At 43.4% G+C, this 24,513-nt stretch overlaps 1 protein-coding gene across 1 annotated transcript; it reads right to left on the minus strand.

The window, feature by feature from the left end:
- Nucleotides 1–4,730: 4,730 nt before the first annotated feature.
- Nucleotides 4,731–21,696, minus strand: LOC123483357 (zinc finger protein 271-like; the record flags this gene model as incomplete). The annotated part of the gene is made up of 3 exons (XM_045213205.1): nt 21,532–21,696; nt 6,120–6,336; nt 4,731–5,620 (listed from the first exon to the last, which is right to left on the minus strand). Coding segments are annotated over exons 2-3 (1,089 nt in total), but the record flags the coding sequence as incomplete, so codon positions are not given.
- Nucleotides 21,697–24,513: the final 2,817 nt, after the last annotated feature.

The raw sequence follows: 24,513 nt of genomic DNA on the forward strand, positions 1-24,513 counted from the left end.
GATTATGAGATGCGGCAGGAAATGTTCGTGAGCGTCGTATCAGCGTAATCATTGTGCATGTTTTGCTGGCATCTCTGACAGAAAGAAGTCAGGCAAAACAAATGCAAATAGATTTTTCAACCATAACAACTGTCATTACAGTCTATTTCTATCTGCAGTGTGATGTTATATTATTCCAACAGTGCAGTGTATAACATCTGTTATCCTTATCATTTATCACCATGCTACTATACTGACTTGTCATCGATAAAGACAATCTACCAACATAATACATTTTCAATGAAAAGGCGTTACAAGTTTGAAATGTTTGTATTTATAATTCTGTTGAAGGATAGTTGACAATATTTTCACAGTTTACAAGCAGATCATGACATAACAATACACTCATATTGTTAACTTTGGATGTCAGAGGTCTTCACGGTCCGGGTGGACCCAATATAGGGTGTGTCCTATTTGATTGTCATCGGATCTCAGGTCTATGTAACTACAGCTGATAGACCAGAATGGACCCGACCATGGCTCTGCATAGCCTATAGCATATTTATTTTTACGCTAATAAGGTGAAACGATTGATTTATAGAAGGACTATCCACCATACACTGAACAAAAATACACTGCTCAAAAAAATAAAGGGAACACTAAAATAACACATCCTAGATCTGAATGAATGAAATAATCTTATTAAATACTTTTTTCTTTACATAGTTGAATGTGCTGACAACAAAATCACACAAAAATTATCAATGGAAATCAAATGTATCAACCCATGGAGGTCTGGATTTGGAGTCACCCTCAAAATTAAAGTGGAAAACCACACTACAGGCTGATCCAACTTTGATGTAATGTCCTTAAAACGAGTCAAAATGAGGCTCGGTAGTGTGTGTGGCCTCCACGTGCCTGTATGACCTCCCTACAACGCCTGGGCATGCTCCTGATGAGGTGGCGGATGGTCTCCTGAGGGATCTCCTCCCAGACCTGGACTAAAGCATCCGCCAACTCCTGGACAGTCTGTGGTGCAACGCCACGTTGGTGGATGGAGCAAAACATGATGTCCCAGATGTGCTCAATTGGATTCAGGTCTGGGGAACGGGCGGGCCAGTCCATAGCATCAATGCCTTCCTCTTGCAGGAACTGCTGGCACACTCCAGCCACATGAGGTCTAGCATTGTCTTGCATTAGGAGGAACCCAGGGCCAACCGCACCAGCATATGGTCTCACAAGGGGTCTGAGGATCTCATCTCGGTACCTAATGGCAGTCAGGCTACCTCTGGCGAGCACATGGAGGGCTGTGCGGCCCCCCCAAAGAAATGCCACTCCATACCATGACTGACCCACCGCCAAACCGGTCATGCTGGAGGATGTTGCAGGCAGCAGAACGTTCTCCACGGCGTCTCCAGACTCTGTCACGTCTGTCACATGCTCAGTTTGAACCTGCTTTCATCTGTGAAGAGCACAGGGCGCCAGTGGCGAATTTGCCAATCTTGGTGTTCTCTGGCAAATGCCAAACGTCCTGCACGGTGTTGGGCTGTAAGCCAACCCCCACCTGTGGACGTCGGGCCCTCATACCACCCTCATGGAGTCTGTTTTTGACCGTTTGAGCAGACACATGCACATTTGTGGCCTGCTGGAGGTCATTTTGCAGGGCTCTGGCAGTGCTCCTCCTGCTCCTCCTTGCACAAAGGCAGAGGTAGCAGTCCTGCTGCTGGGTTGTTGCCCTCCTACGGCCTCCTCCACGTCTCCTGGTAGCGCCTCCATGCTCTGGACACTACGCTGACAGACACAGCAAACCTTCTTGCCACAGCTCGCATTGATGTGCCATCCTGGATGAGCTGCACTACCTGAGCCACTTGTGTGGGTTGTAGACTCCGTCTCATGCTACCACTAGAGTGAAAGCACCGCCAGCATTCAAAAGTGACCAAAACATCAGCCAGGAAGCATAGGAACTGAGAAGTGGTCTGTGGTCACCACCTGTAGAACCACTCCTTTATTGGGGGTGTCTTGCTAATTGCCTATAATTTCCACCTGTTGTCTATTCCATTTGCACAACAGCATGTGAAATTTATTGTCAATCAGTGTTGCTTCCTAAGTGGACAGTTTGATTTCACAGAAGTGTGATTGACTTGGAGTTACATTGTGTTGTTTAAGTGTTCCCTTTATTTTTTTGAGCAGTGTATAAACGCAACATGTAAAAACCGTTGGTCCCATGATTCATGAGCTGAAATAAAATAAAAGACCCCAGAAATGTTCCATATGCACAAAAAGCTTATTTCTCTCAAATGTTGTGCACAAATTTGTTTTGATCCCTGTTAGTGAGCATTTCTCCTTTGCCAAGATAATCCATCCACCTGGCAGGTGTGGCATATCAAGAAGCTGTTTAAACAGCATGATCAATACACAGGTGCAACTTGTGCTGGGGACAATAAAAGGCCACTCTAAAATGTGCAGTTTTGTCACACAACACAATGTCACAGATGTCTCATATTTTGAGGTAGCGTGCAATTGGTATGCTGACTGCAGGAAGTGAATGTTAATTTATATACCATAAGCAGTCTCCAACATTGTTTTAGAGAATTTGGCAGTATGTCCAACCAGCCTCACAACCGCAGACCACGTATGGTATCGTGTGGGCGAGCGGTTTGCTGATGTCAACGTTGTGAACGGAGTGCTACGGACAACGAACACTATTGCATTTTATAGATGGCAATTTGAATGCAGAGATACCGTGACGAGATCCTGGGGCCCATTGTTGAGCCATTCTTCCGCCGCCATCACCTCATGTTTCAGCATGATAATGCACAGCGCAAGGAGCTGTACACAATTCTTGGAAGCTGAAAATGTCTGTTCTTCCATGGCCTGCATACTCACCAGACATGTCACCCATTGTGCATGTTTGGGATGTTCTGGATCGACGTGTACGACAGCCTGTTCCAGTTCCCAGTCATATGAAATCTATAGATTAGGGCCTAATGAATTTATTTCAATTGACTAATTTCCTCATTTGAACTGTAACTCAGTAAAATCTTTTAAAATTGTTGCATGTTGCGTATATATATATATATATATATATTTTCAGTATAAATACAAAATGCAAGCAAAAATAAACTCATTCATCAGTAATAAGGTCCTCAATCAGCTTTATGAATTGCCCATAGAGGCACCAAAACATTTAAGAACATTTAGAAGACTGTTCCACAAGTAAGTTGCAAGAAAACTAAAAGCTGATTTACCTAACTCAGTAGAGACCAAAGGAATTTCCAGAGTTAACCATCCCTGAGACCGGGTGTGGTAACTCATAAGTCTAAAGTTTAGTAATGATGTTAGGTAGAGTGAGAGTTTTTTGTAAAAGGGCTTTTTAAATGAAAACATAGCAATGTATCAACCTACGTGTCATCAAAGATGGCCAACCAACTTCCTGGTAGAGAATGCAGTGATGAGTACAAAAAAAAAAAAAAGTACTAAAACTGTCACCCGTAATAAAAGAGCAGTGCTATATGATAAACTGCATCTAACGGCTTTAATGAAGTGGCAGCTGCGTTCATATACAGCGCATTGGGAAAGTATTCAGACCCCTTTACTTTTCCACATTTTATTACGTTATAGCCTTATTCTAAAATGGATCAAATTGTTTTTTCCCCCCTCATCAATCTACACACAATACCCCCACAATGACAAAGCAAAAACAGGTTTAGAAATGTTTGCACATTTATAAAAAAAACAAAAAAAAAACTGAAATATCACATTGCATAAGTATTCAGACCCTTTACTCAGTACTTTGTTGAAGCACCTTTGGCAGCAATTATTGCCTCGAGTCTTCTTGGGTATGACGCTACAAGCATGGCACACCTGTATTTGGGGAGTTTCTCCCATTCTTCTCTGCAGATCCTCTCAAGCTCTGCCAGGTTGGATGGGGAGCGTCGCTGCACAGCTATTTTCAGGTCTCTCCAGAGATGTTCGATTGGGTTCAAGTCCGGGCTCTGGCTGGGCCACTCAAGGACATTCAGAGACTTGTCCCGAAGCCACTCCTGCGTTGTCTTGGCTGTGTGCTTAGGGTCGTTGTCCTGTTGGAAGGTGAACCTTCGCCCGAGTCTGAGGTCCTGAGCGCTCTGGAGCAGGTTTTCATCAAGGATCTCTCTGTACTTTGCTCCATTCATCTCTCCCTCGATCCTGACTAGTTTCCCAGTCCCTGCCGCTGAAAAACATCCCCACAGCATGATGCTGCCACCACCATGCTTCACCGTAGGGATGGTGCCAGGTTTCTTCCAGACATGACGCTTGGCATTCAGGCCAAAGAGTTCAATCTTGGTTTCATCAGACCAGAGAATCTTGTTTATCATGGTCTGAGAGTCCTTTAGGTGCCTTTTAGCAAACTCCAAGCGGGCTGTCATGTGCCTTTTACTGAGAAGTAGCTTCCGTCTGGCCACTCTACCATAAAAGCCTGATTGGTGGAGTGCTGCTGAGATTGTTGTCCTTCTGGAAGGTTTTCCCATCTCCACAGAGGAACTCTGGAGCTCTGTCAGAGTGACCATCGGGTTCTTGGTCACCTCCTTGACCAAGGCCCTTCTCCCCCAATTGCTCAGTTTGGTTGGGCGGCCAGCTCTAGGAAGGGTCTTGGTGGTTCCAAACTTCTTCCATTTAAGAATGATGGAAGCCACTGTGTTCTTGGGGACCTTCAATGCTGCAGAAATTTTTTGGTACCCTTCCCCAGATCTGTGCCTCGACACAATCCTGTCTCGGAGCTCTACGGACAATTCCTTCGACCTTGTGGCTTGGTTTTTGCTCTGACATGCACTGTCAACTGCACCACTATTGTCCTCCTCAACTTCTCGCTTTTCATCCACATTGATTTCCCTCACACCCTCCTCTTCTTGGACAATTACATTGAAACCACAGGCAGGCTTCCCTCCAATGGATATCCTCTCATGACTTTTAAGACTTCTTAGCTGAGTGAATCCCTCCCCACACTGAGAGCAGTGAAAAGGCTTCTCCCCTGTATGTACTCTTTGATGTTTCTCAAGGCTTCCAGAACGATTGAAACTCTTCCCACATGTGGCTCTGTGGAATGGTTTCTCTCCAGTGTGTACTCTTTGATGATTCGTTAGATTACCTGAATAACTGAAACTCTTTCCACATTGAGGACAGGGGTAACTCCCACGACCAGGTAGTCTTGAGGTATCTGGGTCAACCACACCACTAGTTTCCTCAACTTCTCTCCTTTCATTCTCATCAATTTCCTTCTCATCCTCCTCTTCTTTGACAATCACATTGAAAATACAGGCAGGCTTCTCTCCACTGTGTGACCTCTGATGAGTCTTCATGTCTCCTGCTCGACTGAAACTCTTCCCGCATAGAGAGCAGTGGTAAGATTTCTCCCCTTTATGTATTCGCTGATGTTCCTTAAGGCTTCCTGAATGATTGAAGCTCTTCCTAGATGTAATGCAGTAGTAAGGCTTCTCTCGACTATGCACTCTCCCATGTCTCTTAAGGTTTACTTTCTCACTGAAACGCTTCCCAAATGCTGTGCAGTGGAAAGGTTTCTCTCTAGTGTGTATTCTTTGATGATTCTGTCCAGATAGTCTTGATGCTGTGGAACTGGGCTCGTTGTCTGGGTTGGGGCTCTCTTCTGTAAGAATATGAACAGATAAGGGGTAAGAAACAGACCGAGAGGAACAAAAGCTTTAAGCTTAATAATTCAGGAGTCAACATTCATTTGGATTAACAGAGTATTGAAAGAAAGACTTTGCAAGGGGCGTGTTGCATTGCATCACATATAGAGAATGCCATTGTCAAACTACAATGCATTGCGCAATGGTCGGTAGCCATTTTTGTTTTGGCACTCGCCTCACCTCTTACACATACAGAAGCCTGAGGGGTAAACTACAAAGCAGAATCAATGAGTTAGCCAGCTAACTTCCCTAAATATTCTGAAATAACTTTTTATTGTTTAGAAAGGTAAGCTTGACTAATTGACTCAACAACCAAAAACATTTCTAAGTTAACATTTCTTAATGAACCAGAAAATCTAGTTATTTGGGTTGTTTATCAAAGTTAGCTGGCTAACTCATTGATCCTGCTTTGTAGTTTACCTCTCTGAACCAAAGAGGATGTTAGCCTGAATTTACCTGAGTCAACTGAGTCCCTGTCCTCCTCTCTCTCTTCCTCCTCCCCCTCATCGATTTCTCTCTCCTCCTCCTCCTCTTTGACAATCACATTGAAGTCCACTGTTTGACTGCAGTCCCCCAGCTTCACTGACATCATCTCTGGACCCCGCTGTGAGCTTCTCTGGGCTGGAACACCACAGCCAGAACCCGGTTCAGACATGGTAGGCTAGAGGAGGATCTAAAAAGAGGAGACCCAAAGAGTTCTGGGTGATTTTCACAAACCTAGATTGTGGTATAGCTCCAGAAAAGACAACAATGGGTATCTAAGCTAGCTAACCACATCCCGTCCAGCAGAAACCCTTTTTGCAATATAAAAATATAGAATCGCTAGAATTGATGCACATCAAAAAATAAAGGTGACAAGTTCACTGGAAAACGGCAGGTAGCTTAGTGGTTAAGAGCGTTGTGCCAGTAACCGAAAGGTCGCTGGTTCTAATCCTCGAGCTGACTAGGTGAAAAAAATCTGTCGATGTGCCCTTGAGCAAAGCACTTAACCCTAATAGCTCCTGTAAGTCGCTCTGGATAAGAGCGTCTGCTAAATGACTAAAATATAAATGTAAAACAATTAAAATGTTTTATTCATTTTATTAAACCTTTATTTAACTAGGCAAGTCAGTTAAGAACAAATTCTTATTTACAATGATGGCCTACCAAAAGGCAAAAAGGCTGGGATTAAAAATAAAATTAAAATATAGGACAAAAACACACATCATGATAATAGAAACACCACAACATAAAGAGAAACCTAAGACAACAACACAACATGGCAGCAGCACAAAACATGGTACAAACATTACTGGGCACAGACAACAGCACAAAGGGCAAGAAGGTAGAGACAACAATATATCACGCGAAGGAGCCACAACTGTCAGTAAGCGTGTCCATGATTGAGTCTTTGAATGAAGAGATGGAGATAAAACTGTCCAGTTTGAGTGTTTTTTGCAGCTCGGTCCAGTCGCTAGCTGCAGCGAACTGAAAAGAAGAGCGACCCAGGGATGTGTGTGCTTTGGGAACCTTTAACAGAATGTGACTGGCAGAACGGATGTTGTATGTGGAGGATGAGGGCTGCAGTAGGTATCTCAGATAGGGGGGATTGAGGCCTAAGAGGGTTTTATAAATAAGCATCAACCAGTGGGTCTTGCGACGGGTATACAGAGATGACCAGTTTACAGAGGAGTATAGAGTGCAGTGATGTGTCCTATAAGGAGCATTGGTGGCAAATCTGATGGCCGAATGGTAAAAAACATCTAGCCGCTCGAGAGCACCCTTACCTGCCGATCTATAAATTACATCTCCGTAATCTAGCATGGGTAGGATGGTCATCTGAATCAGGGTTAGTTTGGCAGCTGGGGTGAAAGAGGAGCCATTACTATAGAGGAAACCAAGTCTAGATTTAACCTTAGCCTGCAGCTTTGATATGTGCTGAGAGAAGGACCGTCTAGCCATACTCCCAATACTCCCGTCTAGCCATACTCCCAATACTCCCGTCTAGCCATACTCCCAATACTCCCGTCTAGCCATACTCCCAATACTCCCGTCTAGCCATACTCCCAATACTCCCGTCTAGCCATACTCCCAATACTCCCGTCTAGCCATACTCCCAAGTACTTGTCTGAGGTGACTACCTCAAGCTCTAAACCTTCAGGAGGTAGTAATCACACCGGTGGGGAGAGGGGCATTCTTCTTACCAAACCACTTGACCGTTGTATTGGTGATGTTCAGAACAAGGTTAAGAGCAGAGAAAGCTTGTTGGACACTAAGAAAGCTTTGTTGTACAGCGTTTAACACAAAATCCGGGGAGGGGCCAGCTGAGTAGAAGACTATCATCTGCATATAAATGGATGAGAGAGCTTCCTACTTCCTCAGCTATGTTGTTGATGTAAATTGAGAAGAGTGTGGGGCCTAGGATCGAGCCTTGGGGTACTCCCTTGGTGACAGGCAGTGGCTGAGACAGCAGATGTTCTGACTTTATACACTGCACTCTTTGAGAGAGGTAGTTAGTAAACCAGGCCAAAGCCCCTCAGAGACACCAATACTCCTTAGCCGGCCCACAAGAATGGAATGGTCTACTGTATCAAAGGCTTTGGCCAAGTCAATAAAAATAGCAGCACAACATTGCTCAGAATCAAGGGCAATGGTGACATCATTTAGAACCTTTAAGGTTGCAGTGATACATCAATAACCCGAACGGAAACCAGATTGCATACCAGAGAGAATACTATAGACATCAAGAAAGCCAGTCAGTTGATTATTGACAACTTTTTCCAACACTTTTGATAAACAGGGGAAAATAGAAATTAGCCTATAACAGTTAGGATCAGCTTGATCTCCCCCTTTAAATAAAGGACACACCGTGGCTGCCTTCCAAACAATGGGAACCTCCCCAGAGAGGAGAGAGAGGTTAAAAAGGTCAGAGATAGGCTTGGCGATGATAGGGGCTGCAACCTTAAAGAAGAAAGGGTCTAAACCATCTGACCCAGATGGTTTTTTGGGGTCAAGTTTAAGGAGCTCCTTCAGCACCTCGGACTCAGTGACTGCCTGCAGGGAGAAACTTTGTAGGAGGGGCAGGGGAAAAGAGGGAGGAGCATCAGGTCACATTAGAAGGGGTGGGAGGGAAAAGAGGGAGGAGCATCAGGTCACATTAGAAGGGCTGAGAGAAGAGGAAATGTTGGACGGGAAAGGAGGCATGGCTGAGTCAAATAGGAATCCTGACTTTATGAAGTGGTGATTAAAGAGCTCAGCCATGTGCTCTTTGTCAGTAACGACCACATCAACAACATTAAGGGACATGGGCAGCTGTGAGGAGGAGGGTTTATTCTCCAGGTCTTTAACTTCTTGGGGTTAGACCCACAGATAGAGAACCGCTCCTTAAAGTACCTGACTTTGGCCTTCCATATAACCTGAGTTATTTCACATTTGCCTGAACGAGAGCCAGTCAGCCTGAGTATGCCGAGCCTTTCGCCAAATGGAATTCTTGAGGTGGAGTAACTGCCAGATCACGGTTGAACCAGGGGCTGAACCGGTTTTAAATTCTCATTTTCTTTATGGGGGCATGTTTGTTAACAATACCACTGAAAATATTTAAAAAAATAAGGTCCAAGCATCTTCAACAGAGGGGATCAAGCTGATTCTATACCAATTTACAGAGGCCAGGTCATGAAGGAAGGCTTGCTCATTAAAGTTTTTTAGCAAGAGTCTATGACAAATCAGGACAGGTCGTTTCACTGAGCAGCCATTACGAACACAGGCTGTAAAACAGTGATCACTAAGGTCATTACAGAAAACACCTGACTGATACCTATCAGGATTATTTGTGAGGATAACATCAAGGAGAGTAGCCTTTTCTGGGTGTTTGGAGTCATACCTTGTGGGATTGATAATCATCTGAGAAAGATTTAGGGAGTCCCATTGCTTTAGGATTTGGTCAGGTAGTTTAAGCATGTCCCAGTTTAGGTCAACTAGCAGGACAAATTCAGACTTAGTGTAAGGGGCCAGGAGAGAGCTTAGGGCAGGTAGGGTACAGGCCGGTGCTGATGGAGGACGATAACACCCAGCAACAGTCAACAAAGAACTATTTGAAAGTTTAATGCTTAAAACCAGCAAATCAAATTGTTTGGGGGCAGACTTGGTGGAGACAACCAAGCACTGAAGGTGCTCCTTGGTATAGATTACCACTCCACCACCTTTGGAAGATCTGTCTTGCCGAAAAAGGTTATAACCAGAAAGGTTAACAACATCAGTGTTCAAAACACTCTTTCTTAATCACGTCTCAGTAATGACCAACATATCTGGAGTAATTCGACTATAGGCGCACTACAGCGCAATAGATACATTCGCTCGGAAGAGGTGGTTTTATCTGCAAGTTAAAAAGGACCCCTCCAGAGGAAGTTGCCGCCACTATTTCAAAGTATTTCCTGTTGTAGTGCGGAAATGCACGTTTAGTTTCACCCTCCAAACACCGAGGTATGGCTCCTTATAAATATTGATTAAAAATCGGAAGTTCACGTTTCCACCTTCCTCCATGTGCACAGCCCACACTGTCTCCGGCACATTGCAGACTCAGCGAATTGTAAACAAACCAAAAAGCCAGAGTCAGGGTAGCTTCACTAATCACTACGGAGCACAGCTAGCTATGACAACGAGGATGACCATCCACTCTCCTCCTCCCTCTTTTGCAACAGAATTTAATGACCAAGGATGAATACAGAGTTTAACGGTAATACAGGAGTTTTACCGTGACGCTAGATGCTAGCTAACCTACTCCCTGGACCAAATAAAGCTAGCTTGCTAGCCAGGTAGCTACCGGTAATTATTAGCAACTGTGGATAATTGGTTCCAAAGTTGTTTCAAGCATATAAGTACCTGTAATTATGCTAGCTAGCTACCATTTAGCTGTTTAAGAGTAAAGGTTAGGTAGTTAGTAGCTAGCTACTGTACTCGACATTTAGCTAACTTGTTAGCTACCAGGCTAGCTAGCTAACCAACTTCTAGCTGCAATGTTTACAAGTATGCCCACTAGCTGGTTACTAGACAACCAATTTAACAGTTGGCCTTAAAGCTTTTTGTAGGGAGGAAAGGAAAGCAACTATTGCCTGTATCAGTGATCGGCACTAGCTAGAATGTGGATCAATACTTGTATAGCAATATAGCTAGCTACTCATACAATACCCCACCTTCTTGCACATTGTTTTGATGAGCCAGTTAGAATAAAGGCGGTCACTTGGTCAAATCATAAATCATACTCTGTACCAAATGCATTGCCTATCAATTAACATCTTACAATGTAAACATATCATGTAATTCTACTGTTCCTTCCTTATTATTTACTTAGTATTATCAAACTTCATCCAGATGTGTACAAAATTACTAGTTAGATCTCCAAACAATAACACCAGTGTTCCTGTACCAGAATGTGTAAAATATAGTTTGAGTATTCAGACCCCTTGACTTTTCCACATTTTGTTACATTACAGCCTTATTCTAAAGTGGATGAAAAAATAAAAATAATCTCTAATCTACACACAATACCCTATAATGACAATGCGAAAACAGGTTTTTAGAATTTCTTGCAAGTTTATTAAAAATAAACACCAAACTTCATCCAGATATGTATGGAAAATGACTAGTTAGCTTGTATTCTCCAAACAATAACATCAGTGTTACCAGAATGTGTATACTGTAAAATACAGACCCCTTCACTTTTTCCACATTTTGTTACGTTACAGCCTTATTCTAAAATAGATTGTGACGGACATTTTTATCATGTTTAGAGACAACCTTGAAAATGTTCATCTTGCGTTAGTGTCATAAATAAATCTTTGGTTCCTGCCTGTGCCTGGTAAAGATATGGGGGGGGGGGGGACATGACCTTTTACTGAGGAGTGGCTTCCATCTGGCCACTCTACCATAAAGGCCTGATTGGTGAAGTGCTGCAGAGATTGTTGTCTTTCTGGAAGGTTTTCCCATCTCCACAGAGGAACTCTGGAGCTCTGTCAGAGTGACCATCGGGTTCTTGGTCACCTCCCTGACCAAGGCCCTTCTCCCCTGATTGCTCAGTTTGGCCGGGCGGCCAGCTCTAGGAAGAGTCTTGGTGGTTCCAAACTTCTTCCATTTAAGAACGATGGAGGCCACTGTGTTCTTGGGGACCTTCAATACTGCAGACATTTTTTGGTAACCTTCCCCAGATCTGTGCCTCGACACAATCCTGTCTCGGAGCTCTACGGACAATTCCTTCAACCTTATGGCTTGTTTTTTGCTGAAAAAGTCAAGGGTCTGAATACTTATATATATATATACACACAGTGAGGGAAAAAAGTATTTGATCCCCTGCTGATTTTGTAAGTTTGCCCACTGACAAAGAAATGATCAGTCTATAATTTGAATGGTAGGTTTATTTGAACAGTGAGAGACAGAATAACAACAAAAAAATCCAGAAAAACGCATGTCAAAAATGTTATAAATTGATTTGCATTTTAATTAGGGAAATAAGTATTTGACCCCTCTGCAAAACATGACCTAGTACTTGGTGGCAAAACCCTTGTTGGCAATCACAGAGGTCAGACGTTTCTTGTAGTTGGCCACCAGGTTTGCACACATCTCAGGAGGGATTTTGTCCCACTCCTCTTTGCAGATCTTCTCCAAGTCATTAAGGTTGAGGCTGACGTTTGGCAACTCGAACCTTCAGCTCCCTCCACAGATTTTCTATGGGATTAAGGTCTGGAGACTGGCTAAGGCCACTCCAGGACCTTAATGTGCTTCTTCTTGAGCCACTCCTTTGTTGCCTTGGCCGTGTGTTTTGGGTCATTGTCATGCTGGAATACCCATCCACCACCCATTTTCAATGCCCTGGCTGAGGGAAGGAGGTTCTCACCCAATATTTGACGGTACATGGCCCCGTCCATCGTCCAAGTTGTCCTGTTCCCTTAGCAGAAAAACACCCCCAAAGCATAATGTTTCCACTTCCATGTTTGAAGGTGGGGATGGTGTTCTTGGGGTCATAGGCAGCATTCCTCCTCCTCCAAACATGGCGAGTTGAGTTGATGCCAAAGAGCTCCATTTTGGTCTCATCTGACCACAACACTTTCACCCAGTTCTCTTCTGAATCATTCAGATGTTCATTGGCAAACTTCAGACGGGCCTGTATATGTGCTTTCTTGAGCAGGGGGACCTTGCAGGCGCTGCAGGATTTCAGTCCTTCAAGGCATAGTGTGTTACCAATTGTTTTCTTGGTGACTATGGTCCCAGCTGCCTTGAGATCATTGACAAGATCCTCCCGTGTAGTTCTGGGCTGATTCCTCACCGTTCTCATGATCATTGCAACTCCACAAGGTGAGATCTTGCATGGAGCCCCAGGCCGATGGAGATTGACAGTTATTTTGTGTTTCTTCCATTTGCGAATAATCACACCAACTGTTGTCACCTTCTCACCAAGCTGCTTGGAGATGGTCTTGTAGCCCATTCCAGCCTTGTGTAGGTCTACAATATTGTCCCTGACATCCTTGGAGAGCTCTTTGGTCTTGGCCATGGTGGAGAGTTTGGAATCTGATTGATTGATTGCTTCTGTGGACAGGTGTCTTTTATACAGGTAACAAGCTGAGATTAGGAGCACTCCCTTTAAGAGTGTGCTCCTAATCTCAGCTCGTTACCTGTATAAAAAGACACCTGGGAACCAGAAATCTTTCTGATTGAGAGGGGGTCAAATACTTATTTCCCTCATTAAAATGCAAATTAATTTATAACATTTTTGACATGCTTTTTTCTGGATTTTTGTTGTTGTTATTCTGTCTCTCACTGTTCAAATAAACCTACCATTAAAATTATAGACTGATCATTTCTTTGTCAGTGGACAAACGTACAAAATCAGCAGGGGATCAAATACTTTTTCCCTCACTGTATATATCATGGTGTACAAGACACCTGTCTGATTTGCGCCTGTCTGAGTGGACTAATCAATTGTGGAGGCCGTGTGGATGGCACAGCCCATCAATCTAAGACATGTGCTACTGAAATTGTAAATGGTTATATTACATAAGATCAATGGTGAAAAAAAAGCATTATTAAAAAAATTGCTTTCTCCTGCGTTGCATAGTGGTCACTGTCCGCAGTTCTGAAACACATCAGTGCACTATTGAATTGGCGCCTTTTCCATGTTGCCATGTAGACCATGTTGCTATGTGAATAATAGCAAAGTTAACCAGCATATTGGTGTTGAGAACAATGCGGCGGAGGCAGCAGTAGAATGAGGAGGTGAGAAAACAGCCCTCGCCTTATTGTCTAAGAAAAGTGAGGAGAGAGGAAACCCTAACTTAAGTAGGTCTGTAATCAAATGGCCTAACTGTTATGTGTGCCTGGCTTTATAAATAATCCATCTACAGAAATAAGGCAGATCCTGCTTCTGTTGCATGTTTGGAGTGTTTGTTTAATAGCCTACTGATTCGGTTAGCACCAACTACAGTCATGGTCAAAAGTTTTGAGAATGACACAAATTCTAATTTTCACAAAGTCTGCTGCCTCAGTTTTGATGATGGCAATTTGCATATACTACAGAATGTCATGAAGAGTGATCAGATGAATTGCAAAGCCCTCTTTGCCATGAAAATTAACTTAATTCCAAAAAAACATTTCCACTGCATTTCAGCCCTGCCACAAAAGGACCAGCTGCCATCATGTCGGTGATTCTCTCGTTAACACAGGTGAGAGTGTTGACGAGGACAAGGCTGGAGATCACTCTGTCATGCTGATTGAGTTAGAATAACAGACTGGAAGCTTTAAAAGGAGGGTGGTGCTTGAAATCATTGTTCTTCCTCTGTTAACCATGGTTACCTGCAAGGAAACACATGCCGTCATCATTGCTTTGCACAAAAAGGCCTTCACAGGCAAGGATATTGCTGCTAGTAAGATTGCACCTAAATCAACCATTTATCTGATCATCAAGAACTTCAAGGAGAGAGGTTCAATTGTTGTGAAGAAGGCGTCAGGGCGCCCAAGAAAGTCCAGCAAGCGCCAGGACCGTCTCCTAAAGTTGATTCAGCTGCGGGATCGGGGCACCACCAGTGCAGAGCTTAATCAGGAATGGCAGCAGGCAGGTGTGAGTGCATCTGCACGCACAGTGAGGCAAAGACTTTTGGAGGATGGCCTGGTGTCAAGAAGGGCAGCAAAGAAGCCACTTCTCTCCAGGAAAAACATCAGGGACAGACTGATAATTCTGCAAAAGGTACAGGGATTGGACTGCTGAGGACTGGGGTAAAGTCATTTTCTCTGATGAATCCCCTTTCCGATTGTTTGGGGCATCCGGAAAACACCTTGTCCGGAGAAGACAAGGTGAGCGCTACCATCAGTCCTGTGTCATGCCAACAGTAAAGCATCCTGAGACCATTCATGTGTGTGGTTGCTTCTCAGCCAAGGGAGTGGGCTCACTCACAATTTTGCCTAAGAACACAGCCATAAAATAAAGAATGGTACCAACACATCCTCCGAGAGCAACTTCTCCCAACCATCCAAGAACAGTTTGGTGACGACCAATGCCTTTTCCAGCATGATGGAGCACCTTGCCATAAGGCAAAAGTGATAACTAAGTGGCTCGGGGAACAAAACATCAAAAATGTGGCTCCATGGCCAGGAAACTCCCCAGACCTTAATCCCATTGAGAACTTGTGGTCTATCCTCAAGAGGTGGGTGGACAAACAAAACCCCACAAATTCTGACAAACTCCAAGCATTGATTATGCAAGAATGGGCTGCCATCAGTCAGGATGTGGCCCAGAAGTTAATTGACAGCATGCCAGGGCGGATTGCAGAGGTCTTGAAAAAGAAGGGTCAACACTGCAAATATTGACTCTTTGCATAAACTTAATGTAATTGTCAATAAAAGCCTTTGACACTTATGGAATGCTTGTAATTATACTTCAGTATACCATAGTAACATCTGACAAAAATATCTCATAACACTGCAGCAGCAAACTTTGTGAAGACCAATACTTGTCACTCAAAACTTTAAAAAACAAATCATATTTTTTATAATAATAACAACTATTTTTCTTGATCTCCTTCTTGTTATTATCATGATCATTATTATAATAAGTAACGTCATTATCATTAGTAGGCTTAGGATAGCTGCCTTGTATAACCACCATTGATTGAGCTGTAGGCCTAAGAGCGCATCCTGTTTAGTCTTAATAATGTAATTTACTTAGGCATACATTTCAATCATTAATTCGTTCATGTCATCACACAGCATGCGAGTCATTCATGATTTGAAATGCAAATCAAGCATTTTAGTTTTAAAATAAAATAAAGCGAGCCTTGAATAATTAGCTTAAACAATAAATAAACCGTTCCATTTTGTAAATTGCATTCACGAATGAATGTGACCGTTTTTAGTCTATGATGTAATAAAGGCTTGACCAAAAAAATGTTTTACAACAGACTCTGGTACGCTTCTAATGTATTCAGTGGTGTTCACATTGTTCTAAACGGTCAGAAATGTTTTATTGTATACAGCACCTGTTTGGTGCACACACAATAGGCATTGCAGCACTTGCTCCTTACCTTATTTTTCTTGATCTCCAGTATTTTCCACAACTAGTCAAATTTATTCCACACATCTTCCCCTTTGCCTCCTGAGCAACCAGTAAACATTTCCCCATTTCGAGTTCGTCACGTCCTATGCATCCATTTTGCGGTTATGGTGTTTGGAGTTTGTAATAACCAATTTATTGATGATAGGCTATAGGTCAGGCCCTATTGGTCACGTGCATGCAATGCTTACGAGTCACATAAAGAGAGCAAGGGTTAAGGGAATAGGGAATGTTTTTCCTAAACAAATGATTGATTTCGGTAACAGAACCTTTCAGTCAGAAATGGCTGTAATTATGTTGCGACCACCACAGAACATCAGTGTTATCGCACTGTCCGTGTTGCTTAAGCTGCAACATAATTACAGCCATTTGTCACTTGCAGTCTTTTTTTTTTTTTTTTTTTTTTTAAACAGAGCGCAGCAAGTCTGAACTCAGCCCGTCACAATCAAATAAATTGCTGGCCCTCTAGTAATTTGTGTGTCTTAATTATTTAATCAAACAATTTTTCAGTGAGAATCACTATTGGCTCCTTGATTTGTCGCTAGATTACGTTTTCCATTGCCGCATTGACGTCACAGCACCAACTTGCCGCAGTCCCCGACGTAGCGTTATCACCCCCTCCCCTTGTGCCGTTGCCGTGACTTCTGTTACACAGACAGCTTCCCCCACTCTCTTTTGTGGCAGAATTGAGTGGGAAAAGTCGCTAAATGCTATCAAAACCATAGAAAACACCCCAATGGCAGCCTGAAAAGTAGCTGAATTTGTCGCTAGACCAATAGTGAGGGGTCTAAAACTCTCTAAAGCCTCCCAAGTGACGCAAACTGCATAGCAGTGCTTGAGGCGTCACTACATACCCGTGTTCGATCCCGGGGGTGTCACAGCCGGCCGTGACACCCATAAGGCGGCGCACAATTCGCACAGCGTTGTTAGGGGCGGGTTTGGCCGGCCGGGATTTCCTTGTCCCATCGCTCTCTAGCGACTCCTTGTGGCAGGTCGGGCGCCTGCAAGCTGACTTCGGTCGCCAGTTGGACGGCATTTCATTTCAAATAAAAACATTATTTAAAAAACAGGACTCTAAATACAGCAACAAAGTGGCTAAATTGGCAACACTGCTTCCACGTCGCCCAGAACTCACTAACAGTCCCTCCTTTTCTGAATAACAAGGTTTATTGGACCTTCCTTAGATCGTTTTGGTTCTGTTAACTGATTGACTGGGTCAGCGGAGACCATGCTCGTGACCAATCAACTATGCCTTAAGCTTACCGCATGTTTCCCAGTCAAAACAATTTGTGCATACAGTATATTATGACGAAATGTTGTTAGCATTCGTTAGGTTTTTTTCCAGCTGTTCGAGCGCACAAATCATTTTCTTGAGGCAAGCTCAAGTTTGGTAGCCGAAGTCTACGCCCCTTTGTCGGTGATTGATCACATTTTTTTCACTTGAGAAATAAGGCTCCAAACATCCTAGTTAGATGTAATATTGCACGACTAAAACCTACCTCCTCAGCAAAAACTTACAAATTAATAACAGATTTCTTGATTTATCTTAGATTGATTCTGACTATTTTGAGGAATTGTTACTGAGTGTACAAAACATTACGAACACATTCATAATATTGAGTTACACCTTTTAACCTCAGAACAGCCTCTATTCGTTGGCCCATGTTGACTCTGATGCTTCCCACAGTTGTGTCAAGTTGACTGGATGTCCTTTGGGTGGAGGACCATTCTTGGTACACACAGGAAACTGTTGAGCGTGAAAAACCCAGCAGCGTTGCAGTTCTTGACACAAACCGGTGCACCTGGCCATACTACCATACCCCGTTCAAAGGCACTTAAATATTTTGTCTTGCCCATTAACCCTCTGAATGGCACACATAAACAATCCATGACTCAATTGTCTGAAGTCTTAAAAATCCTTCTTTAACCTCTCTCCTCCCCTTCATCTACACTGATTGAAGAGGATTTAACAGATGACATCAATAAGGGATCATAGCTTTCACCTGGTCAGTCTGTCATGGAAAGATGGATGTTTTTTTCCTAGTTTATCGAGCGAATGTCTTTTCAAGGGCGCATGCGAGGCACAGACATTTGCGTCGCCTAGCCGAGTTCTGCTAGCAGCAAACCGAACCTAGTATGCGGATGCCTTTACATACAAATCATCTGTCCAACTTTCATCACTCAAACTCTCCTGTTGGATGCATCTATAGTTATGCACATGCACAGAAGGGATTTATTTACACTATAATTCATTAAGCAGTGGAAACAAGTTAAATCGACATCCATTGCTGGAAAATGAGCCGACGAGTTGAATAAAGTCGAATAATCTTTTATCTTGCGACATAAGCAAAAAAATATCTTATAAATTGTTGGAAACTGGCTAATTGACTTGAGCACGTTTTAGTATGTTTAGAATCATATAAGTAGCGTAGCAATAGTGATTAACGTGTTATGGGTTAGATAGTATTTGGCCAGAGGCTAAGTACAAAGGGGGCCTCTCTCTGAAACAGGATGTTTCCATAAGGGTGAGATAGGAGCCATATGTTAGAGCTGTTTGGGAAGAGGGCATGGACCGAGGGGATAAATATGTGCCGAAATTCTTTAAAAAATTATCTTTGCAGCTGTATGACCCAGCGTGGTTTAATAAATCTAGCATGAGCTTTTAATGGAGTCCGACTGGATCGTTTATACCAGAACTTAAACCTCACAACATCATGCAACGTCCCATGAGCTTGCAATAATGATTATTTGGACCTCTGAGAAGCCAGCACAAATAATAAACGTTAGAAAACCCATTTAAATCCCACAGTTATTTAGCCCATTGGTATTGCACGATGTCCAGCAGTTTTTTTTAAATATTGGACATGCATATTTCACCGTACATAATTGCCTGTACGTTGTGTCACAGTAAAGGGGGGGGTCCATTCTACTCAGGAGCACCTCTATTTTCCAAACACACAGCGTTTACACCCATTTTGTGGCCCTTTAAAGAGTGGCCAAATCAGCGGAAGTCCAATAGTTTTCCCCCCGAATTAGACACGCAAGCTTTTTGGTTCAAGCTCATCTGTTTTGTATGTTATAGACTCTAGTGAGTAGGCTGGACCCTGGTTTTATGGACACACAATCTATTATGTACGGTGCAATATTTATGTCCAATATGAAAAAAACTAGTGGATTTAAGCTGATTGGCGACTCTAATATGATTTATAATATTAACTCTTAGAATAAAATTGCTATTGTTAATTTTTGTAAAGTTTTGTTTGAGCTGCTTTTGAAAGCAAAAGTCGAATTGAAAACAGTATTGGTGAATTCGATTTTCATAATAGCAAGCTAGGACTGGTGGTTTGGTTAGATAAACTAGCAAGTCTGTTTGTTTGGTTACCACAGCAACTACTGTAGACATTATACATTTTAGTCATTTAGCAGACGCTCTTATCCAGAGCGACGTACAGTTAGTGCATTCATCGTAAGATAGCTAGGTGGGACAACCACATATCACAGGCATAGAAAGTACATTTTCCCTCTACGTAGAGTTAGAGCTAGAATGGGGGTGGGGGGGTCAAGTAATAATAATATATTTTTTTTTGGGGGGGGGGGGTTGAGGTGAGGAGTAGGATTATTTAAGATACTGTAAACTTGCTAGCTACTTCAGTGGATGTGGAACACATTTCTACCAGCAAATGAACAGATTTTAGTGGCAAATGTGTTAAATTACAGCCATGGTATAAAAGGGATAATCAACTCGGGGCTCTATGCGCTCTCTGGAAAATAATGCAATTCCGAATAAGGCACCTCGGGGGTTTGCGGTATATCATGCTCATCAACATAGCATTTCAAAAGGCCCGGGTGATGTGTAGGAGCTAGAATATTTCAGTGATATTTCTGCTGTGCGCAGCCTTGACGATACCACGGGACGATGCGGCCCAATTTACGCTGATAAGACTATTAATTTCCATGTTACAGCCCCATTGGACGGGTATTACTGGAGACGTTGGTTTTGTAATTATTTATCCCAGCATGTGCGTTAATCCAGAGGACGATTCACACAGGCTTAGTTTTTCCAAACTGCCCCTGTAATTCGTAATGTTTTTTTACATTGAATTATGATGGAAGCCTGTAGGTTTTTATTGTAGGCGTGAAGATATCTGAACGACCTGTCTAGATGACAATAGGCTACACTGCTAAATCGTGCTTGGCTGCCAAATGTATAGGTCCCCCCTTAATATTTAAATCGATGAAGTGTGATCATAATTATTTTAGCGATCCATGGTAGACGTCCTTCCTAATAACATTTTATTGAATATATAGGGCTAATTAAACTGACGCATTCGGCGATGTTCAACTTCAATTCACTGGCACCATGAAGAATAGCTTAGCCATACTCATTGATAGCCTAATTTATACTTGAATATCCTCTTTTTTTTTTTGTGAATTTACGAGGCATTGCTAGATACAGATTACCAAGACATAGCGTACGTGCACGGTTCTGTCTGTCTGCGGCGATCCACTCTCCTCTTTCTCTTCACTATGGAAACGCTGTTTGGTCATCGGTCTGTTGCTTGTAGAATAGCTCAGGCTACTCATCGATAGCCCCTACTTTAGTGAACTTGAGCGAGACATTGCATGCCAAGTAATTGCGAAATACAGCATTGCGATAGCCTTAAATCTTTTTATTACCGATGCACGGTTCTGACTATCTGCCTGGTGGCCAACCTACGCCTGGCTGTGCCCCCTCCCGTCACTCGCTGTCCCCCCATCGCTCTTTCTTTGCTGTGAAAGAGCGATGGGGGGTTTAGCAACGGCTAGTCCAGCCAATTAAATTGCTACAAGTTATATCGACATTCATTCATTTGCTTTAAAACGTTATGGAAAATGGGTTAGGCATTAGTTGTTTGCATAAACCGGTATCCAGCTGGTTTAGCAACGGCTAGTCCAGCCAATTTAGCTAACTACAGTAACTAGATAAAACATATTTCGTTTAGCTATCTGTGGCTAAACAATGAGCTGGCGGTTAGCACACAATTAGACGACAGCTGGCTAACTATTAAGTAAAAGTCACTTCAACCGTTAACCTGAAATTAAGTTAGTTTGTTAGCTAGCTAGCTATCGACACAAACGTGTTGGACGGGAGATGTGTAGCTAGCTAACGGCTAACTGGTTTATCGCTAACGGCTAGTTAGCTGCGATAACAACAAAGCCAGGCCGCCGCATCCACTGCCGTTTTATCGTGGAATTTGTTAGTTTACAGACCGTGTAACAAGCACACATTTAACATTTTTTAAATTAGTAATTGGTTACCTTGAGGTGATTTCCTGTAGCTAATTGTTTGGCTGAGAAGAACTTGGGAAATGGTGAGGTCTCGTAGAGCAAGCGGAAAAAATGTCTCCACTTTCGGAGGGCGTTTGGTCTGGATTATAAAATGCTGCGGTAAATGTTCGTGAGCGTCCTATCAGGTTAGTCCTATCATTGTGCATGTTTTGCTGGCCTCTGACGGAAAGAAGTCTTCTTTGGTGGGGTTTATCGTTGGTTGGCATTCAACGTCATGGTACATTACCGCCACCTACTGTACCGGAATGTGGGCCAGAGACAGGGAGAAACTAAATCCTACATTTACATTTACATTTTAGTCATTTAGCAGACGCTCTTATCCAGAGCGACTTACAGTTAGTGTGTGCATACATTCTTTTTAAATTTTTCATACTGGCCCCCCGTGGGAATCGAACCCACAACCCTGGCATTGCAAACGCCATGCTCTACCAACTGAGCTACATCCCTGCCGGCCATTCCCTCCCCTACCCTGGACGACGCTGGGACAATTGTGCACTGCCCCATTGGTCTATCCTACCTGCCAACCCCGTTTCTCTTTAAAAAGATAACAAAATATTTGAGACTATATCTAATGACGTTCTACTCAATATACTCTTTAAACTAATTTTCTGTATCCTCTTCTTCCTTATACTAGATCTCAGCCTCCCTCTGATACTGCCCACACTGTAGCAATACATGCTCCACTTTCTCTATTTCCTGACAATAATCACACTTTCCTGATGGATGCTCTCCTATCACATTTAATGTCTTATTCACCCTTGATCTTGTAAAAATAGCCTCCTCTCTTCTGTCCCTTCCTGCCGTCCTCCCCTCCCCGACTTTCCTCTGTACTTGAAATAAATGCCTTCCCTTATTATCTCTATTCCACTGCTCCTGCCATCTCTGCACCATCACTGTATATATCAGTCTTTTTGTCTCTGCCTTGCTCATTGAAACTACAACATCAACATCCCCACTACTAAGTGCTTGTTTAGCCAGTACATCTACTGCCTCGTTCCCCTCCACCCCCACATGGGCTGGAACCCAAGTAAATCTTATCTGAATACCCATCTGTTTAATCCCGCCATGGGTTTGTAGCACCTCCTAAAGCAGGTCTTGTCTGTTACGTGAGCTAAAGGACTGGAGACTCATTAACACTGCACATGAATCAGAGCAAATAACTACTCTGTCTGGTTTGACTTCCTCCACCCACTGCAAGGCCAACAGTATGGCCATCAGCTCCGCCGTATATACAGCCAGATGATCTGTAATACGTTTCCTGACTTCCACCCTACATTCCTGCACTACAAATGCTGACCCAGTACGTCCTGTCCTTGGATCTTTTGAACCATCTGTGTAAATGGTCACAAAATCCTGATACACAGTTTCCAGATGTCTCTTAAAGAAATCAGATGGATCAACACCCTCCCTATCTTTCTGTAGTCTCTCCAACACTTCTAGATCAACTACTGGAGGCGGGAGTAGCCATGGTGGATTTACAGGAATAGCTACCGTTGGACTAAACTCCCTTCCATACTGTCCCATCACCTTCGCCTGGGTATTACCCACACACCCAAAGCTCGCATTCTGTCTTCGCTCATGTTCCCAGCACGCCTGCAAAATCCCTTTCGCAGGATGAGACACCCCATGTCCCTGTAGGTTGACCCAATAATTCATTGCCAGCTGCTGTCTCCTAATCTGCAATGGCATATCGCCCATCTCCACCTGTAGTGCAGCCACTGGGGACTTCCGAAACGCCCCACTACAGTCCTTGCCCCTGTATGACATCTAGCATTTTCCAATGAGGGCTGCCGAACCATACGCTATACTGCCATGGTCTATTACAGATCGGATCAATGCAACATTCATGGTCCTCAATGAGGAACGCCCAGCCCCCCACTCCTTCCCCGTCAGACAGCACATTACATTTAGCCCCATCTTACACTTTCCCACCACTCTCTCAATGTGTTCTGCCCAGGTCAGTCTAGTGTCAAAGTATACCCCAAGGAACCTGAAGGCCCCCACCCTCTCCAGGTTTTTCCCGTATAACCTCAACCATACCTCATCTCCCACCTTCCTCCTGGTAAAGAACACTGTCTTGAGTTTTCTCTACAGAGAACCTGAATCCCCACATGAATGCCTACTGCTCTACCTCATCAATTGCTTCCTGTACCTTCCTGACTATGTATGGCACATTTCTTCCCCTCTTCCATAAGGACATGTCATCTGCAAATAACGACCTCCCAATATCTGGCTGTACCTGAGAGTAACATCATTGATAATGATTGAGAACAACAGAGGACTAATCACACTCCCCTGTGGTGTACCATTATCCACCCTCACCTGGATAGACCTTCCAAACAGGAAATCCTTTATTCAGTTGTACGTTCTTCCTCCTACCCCCATAATATCAAGCTTGATTTAACAACCCCTCCTTCCACATCATATCATACACCTTCTCCACATCAAAAAAGACAGCTACAACGGTCTCCTTGTTCACCTGAGCATTCCTGACCTCTGCTTCTAAGCAGAGCACTGGATCCATAGTTCTCCCCTACCCTTCCTGAACCCACTCTGATGTGGCGATACTAGCCCCCTGCTCTCCAGGAAGTAAGTTACCCTCTCCGTAATCATACGTTCCATTATCTTACATACATGTGATATTAAAGCTGTTGGCTGATAGCTTGTTGGCCTCGTTGGGTCCTTCCCTCGCTTCCGGATTGGTACCACTACTGCCCACACTCTGTTGTACAACATCAATACCTTATCCAGTGCCTCATCAGTCCCCTCCTCTCTCTCTCCCCTTTAAACCCCTCCTCCCTCTCACTCTCTCTCTCTCCCCTTCAAAACCCTCCTCTCTCTCTCTCCTTCAAAACCCTCCTCTCTCTCTCCTTCAAAACCCTCCTCTCTCTCTCTCTCCTCCCCTCCCTCTCTCTCTCTTAAATCCTCTCTCTCTCTCTCCTTCAAACCCCA

Source organism: Coregonus clupeaformis, unplaced genomic scaffold, assembly GCF_020615455.1.
Source record: "Coregonus clupeaformis isolate EN_2021a unplaced genomic scaffold, ASM2061545v1 scaf0087, whole genome shotgun sequence".
Taxonomy (NCBI): Eukaryota; Metazoa; Chordata; class Actinopteri; order Salmoniformes; family Salmonidae; genus Coregonus; species Coregonus clupeaformis.